We start from the raw sequence: 10921 nt of genomic DNA, 5'->3' as shown, positions 1-10921 counted from the left end.
AAAAATTAAAAAAAAAAGAGAGGTCACCAGTGAGATATTTTATCGGGGTCGGCGCCAGGCCACCGGATGCGCCCGTGGCAGCAACGCTGATCAACCGGCTGTTATTACAACTAGCTGGAAGCGTTGCCAAACCCGAGGGGTGAAGAGGGCACCACCTTCTTGCCGCTCAACAAGCCTACCTATTTTTAGGTCGGCAACCGTCGACTCCCTCGCGGGTTTCGACACCCCGTCAACGCCCCAGCGGCTGCGACACCCCGTCAACGCCCCAGCGGCTGCGACACCCCGTCAACGCCCCAGCGGCTGCGACACCCCGTCAACGCCCCAGCGGCTGCGACACCCCGTCAACGCCCCAGCGGCTGCGACACCCCGTCAACGCCCCAGCGGCTGCGACACCCCGTCAACGCCCCAGCGGCTGCGACACCCCGTCAACGCCCCAGCGGCTGCGACACCCCGTCAACGCCCCAGCGGCTGCGACACCCCGTCAACGCCCCAGCGGCTGCGACACCCCGTCAACGCCCCAGCGGCTGCGACACCCCGTCAACGCCCCAGCGGCTGCGACACCCCGTCAACGCCCCAGCGGCTGCGACACCCCGTCAACGCCCCAGCGGCTGCGACACCCCGTCAACGCCCCAGCGGCTGCGACACCCCGTCAACGCCCCAGCGGCTGCGACACCCCGTCAACGCCCCAGCGGCTGCGACACCCCGTCAACGCCCCAGCGGCTGCGACACCCCGTCAACGCCCCAGCGGCTGCGACACCCCGTCAACGCCCCAGCGGCTGCGACACCCCGTCAACGCCCCAGCGGCTGCGACACCCCGTCAACGCCCTAGCGGCCGCGACATTGGTCGTCTCCCTCGCGGGAGCGGCACCCGTCGAGGTCCATCCGGCCTCGGCACCCGTCGAGGTCCACCCGGCCTCGGCACCCCTTGGTAAGGGCCGTTCGCCCTTACCCCCTCCAGTCCGCCGGTCTTAAACGACGTCGATCCGGGACCGCGGAAAAGTTGCTCAGGGTCGACACCTCAACCTACCGGGGCGTGCCACTGGGAAGTTGAGGCGGGACCAGACTCCTCCACTTGGTCCCATAAAAAAAGAAACAAGGGGAGCCGTTTTTACTCTGATACCTGAAAGAGAACGTCAATTCGACTCCGATACCTGAGAGTGTCAATCCAACCGGTTCCTGAACGAGAGTATCCAACGGGCCCCCCTTTCTGAACGTGAGTGTCTTCCGACAACCCTATCTAAACGAGAGTGTCATTGTATCTCCGTTACTTGAATAAGGGGTGTCAACCTATCTCCGTTACCTGAACGTTGAGCGTCATCCTATCTCCGTTCCCTGAATGAGTCAATCCGACTCCGATACCTGAACGTTGAGCGTCATCCTATCTCCGTTCCCTGAATGAGTCAATTCGACTCCGTCACCTAAGAGAATCAATCCGACTCCGATAGGTGACCACAAGAGTGCAAAAGATGCCATTGCAGGGTGAGGTGGAGCACGGCCTTACCCCTCCTTGGACAGTTTCGCTGGCCCCCTGTCCCGGGAGTAGTTGAGGGGTTGGCCTCGTTCACCGGTGCGCGCCGCTCAGTGGATGAGTATGGTGCTGCTGATGGGGTATCGAGGGCACGGCTTTACCCCCACTTCCCTGGACGGTACACTGTCACCTACCGGCCGGGAAGTAGGATAGGGTGACACCAGAACAGGTAAGTATCGTTCCTGAGACCATTTACAGGTCAAGAATTTACTTGAGAACAGATGACTACATACTACTAACTTCACAGGGGACGCTAGTCCACAATCAAAGTCGCTCCAGCGCAAATTGCAAGGTACGTACCATTGACAAGTTGAACTTCCAGCTAAGAGCAAACTACTAACATCTCTAGGCTTGTCCACAGTTTATGTGGGTCCACTCTAAATCTAAAGTGGACCCACATGTACTGTGGATGGGGCGACCAGGTCATCAGGCGAGGGGCGATGAACCTGGACCAGAGGGAACCGACGTTGTGGAACGATGCGTGGAGAAGGGGAAGGTTATTGGTTGATCCAACGAGATCCCAGGCTCAGTATATATAGCTATATAGGTCGACGGGGGGGGAGGGGGGGGGTGTAAGTACCACAATACGGGGAGTGGAGGCGAGTNAAGTACCACAATACGGGGAGTGGAGAAGATTTTGGAGGCTGACTTTGTTTGGCGCCCACACTGCTTCTGGAACAGCCGCTGAGGCCGGTGGTGACACTGGTGCTAAAATCGATTTTGAACCGGTTGTGGGTCCTGAATCCGGCGCTGGCGAAGGCGCTGAGCGACAGAACCGGTGCTGGTGAAGGGGGTGGTCTCTGAGACCGGCCCCATATTCGGCCCCATGATCGGTTGTGGATACTGGCACCGGCACTGGCGGAGGTACTGGGCTCTGGGGGTTTGAACTGGCTTTAAACAGATTGCTGGGTCCAGGAACTGGCGTTGATGTTCGTGCAGGGATCCAGCGGTGGGCCCGCAGATCGGCTGCGAGATCGGTTGTGAGCCCTGAGAGTGGTGCTCAAATCAATGCTAAAGCAGATATCACTGTACGACTTTATCTTTTGCGTCTTCGCTCAAAGGCATACTTAACTCGACACGGTGGGTAATATCAGTGCAAGTCGTATTATTATCTTTCCTGAAGAAACTTCAGACCTGCGTTGTTGCTGGATTTTTCTCGAACGATGTCGTATACTTGCATCTTGGTATACACTTGCTAGAAGTGGGATAAAATTGGACAAAGTTTGCTAAATGGCAAACCATACAGTTGTCAAAGACTTCACCACCGCCAAGGTTCATCCTGTCACACAATGCAGTCCAGGAAGAGATTGTGGCACGATCTTGCTGTGTCCCTCATAAATGGTGGAATTTTCTGAGCTAATATTTATGTCACCAGCCACAGACGTCAATAACTGTAAACACTGAATGAATACAAGACCCTTCACAATTATGATTGCTGAGATTTGCTTGTCTTTATCAAAAGTGGGCTCATGGTGTTGGTGAACACTAAAAGTGCTCAGACTGCCTATTTTCCGGATGCAAAATCGGGCCACATATACAATGGTACGACTGTGTTTGGCGGAATTAGCAATGGGCCTTTCTCCGTCGCCACGCCCCATTCCTTTTGATGAAGCAGTGTTTGTGGTGCCTGCCGACAAGCCTTCAACTCCACAGGCCCTCTCGAACCTAGTGAGCAATTAAGGGGCCCTCAACGCTGCAAGAGCCGTGTCAAGAGCTTTTAGCGATCATGGCGCAATGAAGATTTTGAGATTTGGTTTGTAGTTAGTAATCTTTACCTCGGGAAGTTAGGTGATAACGTATGTATCCTCTACAACCACCGAATGCCGCCAACACAGCACTGGTTAAGGTACTTGCCACGGTATTTTACCTTGGCTACAAGGCGTGCTATTCGCAGTGAGCAAGTGTTTGGAGGTCTGATGGGTGTGCCACACCTGTGCCAAAGCAGAATATGGAGCAAATCCGCAGTGACACTGATTACAACCCGCCACTATAGCCATCAAGTGCCACCAACATAGCACATATTACAAATTGGTTCTAGTTACAACGGCGCCACCGCCAAGCACTGGCGGCAGCCTTCTAACTTGGCTTGCAGGCGTGACCGCGAGCGTTGTTTATGTGTAGTTGGGCAAATTTCTTGTGTGCTCGAATGAATTTCTTGTGTGCTCGAATAAAATTTTGTGAGGTCGGGTAAATTATCTAGGGCCCTATAGTAATACTCACTGGCAAAATGAGAACATAATTGTAGAGTTGTGAAGAAAGTAACAGTTGCCAGATGATGTAGAGAGAAAGAGTGTGGTGTAGCAGCTTACCTGAGTGATAGAAGGGAGCTGGAGGGGAGAAAATCTGTAGGCTAGGCAGTATTCCGTATTTAATTTTGGCATTCGAACACGACGCTAGAATTAAACACACAAATACTAGGCTGATAACTATATTTACGAAACATATGGCAATATAATATAGGTACGAGAGACACGATTGAAAGAGCGAAAAGTCATTAAATAGTGCCATAACGAGTTAGGATCTCGTGGGCTTCTCTAAAATCAAATTCAGATGGAGACTAGCAATTCACTCGCTAGTGATTGACGTGGACATGACGATTACACGCTGTGGGGGGTGCTTATTGACTCCTCGCTGCCACTGGTGCTGGTCGCCACATAAATTAAAAAAGAACCTCTCGTATGTATTGATTTATCATTTGCACCTTTAATTTAAAGGCGTGTGCCCCCATCCACACGACCAGTCTCAGCGAGAAGTATGCACCACTAAGTCTATGTTTACACTATCTACGCAGTGCTAGAGATATCGTAGCCGATGTCCCTAGTTCGATTCCTCGCCCTCCCGAAATAACCGCGGGCAGAGTTTTTCACGGTGCGACTCCACCACTGGCCCCACCTCGACCGCGGCGCCGCCAAACCATTAATACCCTTCCCCCACCCCTCCGCCCCTTGTGGTCTGACACACATACCCTTCGCCACCACCCCCTTCCGACCAAGCCATGGTGACCCCGACCCTGTCGACCGCGGCGCTACCATTACCGCGGCGTCCTCGGACGATGCCGCCCCACATCAGAGAAGGGTACTTTGGCGACGCCCTCGGGTGCCGCAAGACCAAAGACCTCGTCCCCCTGGCGTCCACAGGCCCCCCTGACTTGTGCCATGTCGCCAAATACGTCGGGTCGCACCTGCTGACGTTTTTAAACCACGATTTCGTTGTCGGCGACGAGCGGCGTTCCCGCGACGACGAAGGCTATATTGGCTACTACCACTACGTCAACGGGCTCGACACCACCGAAATTGACGACTACATATTCCATTTGCTCGGTCTTGTGAGCAACGGCGACGGCGAGTGGAGGTTCTCCACAAAGGAGGAAAGAAAACGCGAATTGGTCGTCACCTACTGCCTGTACAACGTGTTTCTGCGCCAGGATTTCAGAGTACGGATCGTGGTGTACCCTGGCCGCAAGAATACCGCTCATATCGATAAACTGTACCAGTTAGTTGGCGTTACCAAGACTCAGCTGTTTAATGCTACCACGATCCACGAGCTTCCCCCCCAATTCTGGGACGAGTTGAAGGCGTCACAAGTGCTTAGAGTGCTTCTAATGGGCGATAGTCCCGGCGATCAGGTGGTGGGGCTCTGTTCATACCCTGATTACTTTGTGTCTCCAGAATCACTCCAGGGAGCCGCCTATACGCTTGTGAGACAACTACCTCGAGGGTACTTGGCAGGGTGGGACCCTAGCCACGGTGCTCCAACTAATTGCGGCAACGCCGGCGATAAAAAGACCAATTTTTACCGCAATTACTTGGTGGACGGATTGGTAAGGCTATGCGAGCTTGATCCGCTGGGCGCCGTGACCCAGTTTGTCATTGATGAAATTAACGCTGAATACGATGAAGGGGAGTTTGATTGGGTCAAACTACAGGTGTACAAGTACACCCAGGGCACTAATAAGGAAAGAGCCTACTTGGAGCTTATCCACAACTATCTCAGCCAGTACCCGCTCTATACCACCCACCTGGGGCTTGTATTGTTGGACCAAGTCCAGTTCTTGCTTACCAAACGCCACTACCGGCTAGCATTGACCCTATGCCAAAAATGTGTGCTGATCCTCCCCCTTGACTTCGACTGCTGGTACACGTTAGCGGTGTGCTATGTACTTAACGGCGACTTTGGCCAAGCTCTCCTCATGGTCAATCTGTTGCCAGTGGTGATTAAAGCCGCTCCTCGCCGGTATGACGATTTTTACGTGCACACGTTTACACAGCGCAGCGGCGTCGACGAGGCGATTCTGGAACGCACATTCAACGAGTACTTCCCTGAACCGGATACTCCCGGTTTGGTAACCAAGCTCTGGCGGGATCCGTACGTGTTTCATCCTCATTTACGTCACCCGATGGTAGGGCCATGGTACCAGCTGCCGTTAGTACTGTGCTCAGTTAAGGAGGTGGCCTCAGTCAATCACAACTTAGTCCGCTTGGCGCTGGCAGCACTGACGCGTCAACAGTTGTGTGCCCAGCTGCTGGGGCTGAAGATGGTGTCGGTGCTTGACTTCGACCGCAAACTGACGTGGGGCCGGGCCTACGACCTTGTGAGTATGATTGTGGCCATGGCCGGGTGGGACCAGGTGATGGAGCTTAAGCAGCTGGTATTTCAAGGCCATTTGGATAAGATCGAAGTGGTTAACGAGGCTGACGTCGGCAGACCTCAGTGCGAGCCGTGGCTCGATACTTTATTTGCCGTGCTTTATGAGGACCTTAAAGTGGTCATGGCGGAAACTAGCCAGGAAAACCAGAGCCGGCTGGCGGCGCTGTGGCTCATGACGGGTCTTTTAGGGTGGGTGACTAAACAAAACCTCCGAGAACTGATCCTGGCGCTCGTCACGGCCGTCGTCGGGGCTACTGAGGGAGGCAATTTCGATTATTTTGGCACCGTGCAATTGCTTGAGATCTACAACGAGTTCGTGTTGCTGGAATACGGCGATACCAAAGTGGATACTCTCCACGATTTGGGCCCGCGTTTCTTTACCAATAAGTTGATCGTGCGGCTGGTATCCACTGACGTCTACGACCAGTTTGTCAAACAGTTGGAACGAGACTATTTCTCGCTTGAATTTGTCGTCCTCCACTTGATGAGACTAGCGCTGTTTCTGGTGAGATGGTACCAGTACTTCCCGTCCTATTTGGTGGTGCGCGTGCTTAGTAAGCTCTTACTCAGACACGACGCCATGGTGGTGCGGACGACGTTTAGAGTGGTGTTTGAACAGCATAAACGCCGCCCGGCGCTGCTGCTGCGGGGGTGGTTTGGTACCAGCAAAAAGAAGGAGGAAACTCCGTGGCTTTTCGCCGAATCGGATACCGTGTTGGCGTACATGGAGGGGCTCGTCACTTGGCTCGAACACCTCCGCAGTATATAGTTTTAAACGCCGACAAATTTTACCTAGGAAGTAGCATTTCCTGCAGATAAACTCGAGCTAACCGCCGAAGCCCCACCTTTCGGAGATTGCATCCGAAAATACCTATAAATATCGGAACTTCCCCCAATATCACATCAATCAAATTGTCCAATATGCCCTCTGGTTCGTGTCTTTGCGGTGGCGTTAAATTCTCCGTTACGAGCCCTCCCGACCTCGCCATGACCTGCTACTGCCTCGACTGTCGTAAGAACAGTGGCAGCAGTGGCCAACTTCTCGCCAAGTACAACACCGATGACGTCACCATCGATGACCCCCAAGGCCAGTTGACCACCTACATCATCGAAAAGACTCAGCTGGGTAAGCCTAAAGATAAATTGTTTTGCGGCAAGTGTGGGTGTACCATTGCCACTAAGCCCCAAGCGTACGAGGGGAAAGTGACGATTTTGCGGCTGACGTTGTTTGATGAGCTTACGCCTGAGTTTGAGCTGAAGAAGACGTTATTTGACGACGTTAAGTCCGAGTACTTCAGCAAGTGTCCCATCAATTAAGGGGAAAGTAGTATATAGGAGATTTTAGGGAATTGGGGTTTTGGAGTTGCAGAGGGGTTTATATTGAAATGAACGGAACAACCGAGGAAAACTCACTATTTCCTAAGGGAAGGCACTTGGTAGTAACTTATAGCTTACTCCCTTGGCTACTAGGCGTCGATGCGATCAATTCGCTACGGGTAATTCGCTACGGGTAATTCAGAACGAGTGACTGAAGGCCGGAAACGGCCAGCGAGCCAGGGGCCAATCCATCATACGGTTCTTGTAACGAAAATGGCTAAAACCTGGCTAATCATTGTATGGTAGGAGTTAGTGTTTGTTGGAATAAAGGAGAGAGATCTCGTATCTCGATCGTCACAAGCATGGACTACGATAGAGGGAGACCCTCACACGACATATCACTCTGTAAATCACAGCCATAAGCCATTAAGTGATACGACGATAGTTCAAATGCTTCAAGCCGATTTTAATTCCCCTCAGTCTTAACTCCTAGCAGTTGACCTTGTCTCCGGTCGAGGTCTAGACTCAAGTCACTAACGCCTTACCATGATTGGAAATTAAGCCGCCTTGATTTTGATCGGTATACGAGTATTATCTGATTGTCAAACACCGTGACCGCTCTTAACTCCAGGTGCGCCTAACACCGAGTTCCCCTCCTCTATACTACACTCCCATTCTATCATCATTTATTGGTCATATCAATCATCTAATCGGTAAAGGCGTTCCAGCCAAACAACCATTGTTGGAACTTGGTATCAGCCCATTGATCGGGGTTCTCCTTATCGGTGGCCGCCGCCATTTGCCGGTCGCGCTCCTCTTGTTCTTCGCCGTCGGGCAAGTGCCAGATGTGGCCGTTTTTACGGGCGCCCTGCTGGATAGTCTCCACTCTTCTCTTCCGGCGGCGCTCCCACTGGTGGGTGATTTGCGATAACGGCGCGTCTTCCGTCAACATCGCTGCAAGCGTGGCGCCGTCTTCGAGCGCCTGCGCCGCGCCCTGCGCCAAATAGGGCAACATGGCGTGGGCGGCGTCGCCGATAATCACCACCTTACCCAGCTCCGACACCCACCGGGGCAACTGCGGGAGATCGGCAAGCGTCCATTTGAGCACCAGCTTCACTTTGGTCAAAAGGCGCTGGACGACGGGATCGAAGTTGCGGTAGTGGTGCTTCATCTCCTCCAAGTCGCCGGGGACGTTCCACTTGCCCACGGGGGCGCGCCCGGGGTGCGACATCACCATGTTGTAGAGCTCGCCGTTGCGGATGGGGTAGGCCATGATGTGGCGGCGGTAGCCGATCCAGCAGTTCAGGTTGACGTCCTCCATCAAGTAGGCGACCTCGGGATCGGCAAGCATATCCGCTCTCGAGATGGTGGCGCGGTAAGCGCAGTTGGTCAGCGGGAAGGGCTCCACCACCTCTTCGGTAACCACGGCGAGATCGCGCACTCTCAGCTTGATGCCGTCGGCGCCAACGACCAAGTCGGCAGTGTAGACGGTGCCATCTTCAAGGGTGACCAGGGGAGCTTCGGGGTCAACATCCGCCACGCGCGCACCAAACTTAACCTCGATCCCCTGCTTGACAGCAGCATCGTACAAGATCTGTTGGTAGTCAGCGCGGTGGATCAACAAGTATGGGTTGCCGTAGAGCTCAGTCATGCGAGGCGCCAAGTGGGTGGTCGAGAGTGGGGCGCCGGTGTCGTAGCGCCGGAGAACAATGTTATTCGGGCGAGTAACCACTTTGTCAAACTCGGAAAAGATGCCGTATTCCTTCAAGATGCGCACCGAGTTGGGCGGCACCTGGATACCGGCGCCGACCTCGCCAAGGGCGTGGGCGCCTTCAAGGACGGTGACGGTGTGGCCCTTCTGGGTGAGGCCGATGGCGGCGGCGAGCCCGCCGAGCCCGGCGCCGACGATGACGATGTTGAGTGATCTGGTCATACTGGTTAGAATTTGCGATGAAGGGAATGATGGCGCGATGGGGTTGTTTATATGTGGTTGCGTGGCATGAGGGGAGCGTCGGGGACTTGTTCCATGATTTTTTCTTATCGGAAAGGGTATCCTGCGTTTGTTCGGAACCTGGTCGCGACACGGAATTAGCTGTAGGTAAGAATTCCGAATTGTGGGGCAGAAAAACATCCCCACTTCCGCGCGAATATCTCATCGGCCCCACTTAGCGAACGCGAGGAGGGTAATTTAGGTCACGTGACTGTCCCGTCCAGTAAGAATAGTGCCAAACACAACCACCATCGAAATCACCAATTAGGACCAAACACCGATGATTTTTGCCAACACTTGAGTCAGCGCCAGTTTCAGTATTGAAACAACCACAAGTGAAGGATGATGCAAAATACCTGATGTAATTCCGAAATCAGTGGTAATATAAGGAGTTATACGAGATACTCAACTTCCACTGATACAATCAACTGGTCACGATCTTTATGTACAAGTTTGTTGGTTGGGATCTATCAACTATTGGTTAAAGATCCCTATTGTAACAGTCGATAGTATCAGTAGTCACGCGTGAGTATTTCAAACACGTCAGTAATGACCTTCAATACTGTCGTCTTCGTCTGCATTAGTAGCTTAATTTGGAGTAGTTACCATTATCGCCATTTTCCTCTCCATTAGCATCATTTTCCTCGCCCTCTTCGTACTCTTCACTTTCCAAAAAAGCATCATTGTAGTCCCACTCAAACTCACAAATCTCGCCGTACAACGCTAGGAGACCAACACAGTGGTTATCCAAGTAGAGGTAGACCACTCTCAGGTTATATTTCACCAGCAATTGTTCGAGTTGGGCCATATTGCTGTTTCGAGGTAAAAACACGCCACAGCTCAGAGCATGGCTAAGCAAACTATCCACAAGCCACGGAAGCTGGAACGGAGTCATTTTGTCCACGTCAAACCCGTTTTCCGTGCGGGTATACTCGGTGCCTCCCCATGGCGGCAGACAGAACATAAATGAGACATTTCCATCATTTCCAACGAGTTTCTGTTGACTAAGCTGGAACCAGTCGCCTGTGACCAATTCCACTTTATCAGCAACACCGTACACCTGACAATTGTGAGCAGTACACGTGATATTGACGGGATTAACATCAATCGCCACCACGCGGTCAAAATAGCGGGCAAACTGGATAGTATTGCCACCGCCGCCACAGCAGACGTCGACAATAACTCCACGACCTCCTAGAAGCTCAGATATAAGCTTAGCGGTGAACTGGGCCACGGCCTCGGGGGTTACCGAGTACCAGAGCTCCAGCAGCATATACACGCCCTCATCGAAACGAGAGAAGAGCAGGTACCGTTTTTGCCAGTAGCGTTTCACGTTGTGTGGTAGAGTGTGTTTGGTATGGAGGAGAAGCTCATCTTCAGGGGCGATGGCCTCGGGATCAGCCATAAAGCTTTACTACCTACTCAGGTGTTAGTCCCAC

At 53.0% G+C, this 10921-nt stretch overlaps 4 protein-coding genes across 4 annotated transcripts; 2 read left to right on the top strand and 2 right to left on the bottom strand. All coding sequences in view use genetic code 12, as the record gives it.

Moving 5' to 3' along the window:
- Positions 1 to 4523: 4523 nt before the first annotated feature.
- On the top strand, positions 4524 to 6944 carry CHS6 (Chs6p; the record flags this gene model as incomplete). The annotated part of the gene is made up of 1 exon (XM_034154591.1): positions 4524 to 6944. The coding sequence occupies one exon, from the start codon at positions 4524 to 4526 to the stop codon at positions 6942 to 6944; it is 2421 nt and encodes an 806-aa protein (XP_034015010.1).
- A 152-nt stretch (positions 6945 to 7096) lies between these two features.
- Positions 7097 to 7492, top strand: DIURU_000198 (GFA family protein; the record flags this gene model as incomplete). Its single annotated transcript, XM_034154580.1, has 1 exon — positions 7097 to 7492. One exon carries the CDS (start codon positions 7097 to 7099, stop codon positions 7490 to 7492), a length of 396 nt encoding a protein of 131 aa, XP_034015009.1.
- A 706-nt stretch (positions 7493 to 8198) lies between these two features.
- Positions 8199 to 9425, bottom strand: DIURU_000197 (uncharacterized protein; the record flags this gene model as incomplete). The annotated part of the gene is made up of 1 exon (XM_034154569.1): positions 8199 to 9425. The coding sequence occupies one exon, from the start codon at positions 9423 to 9425 to the stop codon at positions 8199 to 8201; it is 1227 nt and encodes a 408-aa protein (XP_034015008.1).
- Positions 9426 to 10062: 637 nt separating this feature from the next.
- DIURU_000196 (RNA methyltransferase) lies at positions 10063 to 10887 on the bottom strand (the record flags this gene model as incomplete). Its single annotated transcript, XM_034154558.1, has 1 exon — positions 10063 to 10887. The coding sequence occupies one exon, from the start codon at positions 10885 to 10887 to the stop codon at positions 10063 to 10065; it is 825 nt and encodes a 274-aa protein (XP_034015007.1).
- Between the last annotated feature and the right edge of the window lie 34 nt (positions 10888 to 10921).

The sequence above is a fragment of the Diutina rugosa genome, assembly GCF_008704595.1.
Source record: "Diutina rugosa strain CBS 613 chromosome Unknown scaffold39_size132508, whole genome shotgun sequence".
NCBI lineage: Eukaryota > Fungi > Ascomycota > Pichiomycetes > Serinales > Debaryomycetaceae > Diutina > Diutina rugosa.
Note: the sequence above shows the minus strand (reverse complement) of the source record. Positions and strands in the feature narration are given on the sequence as shown.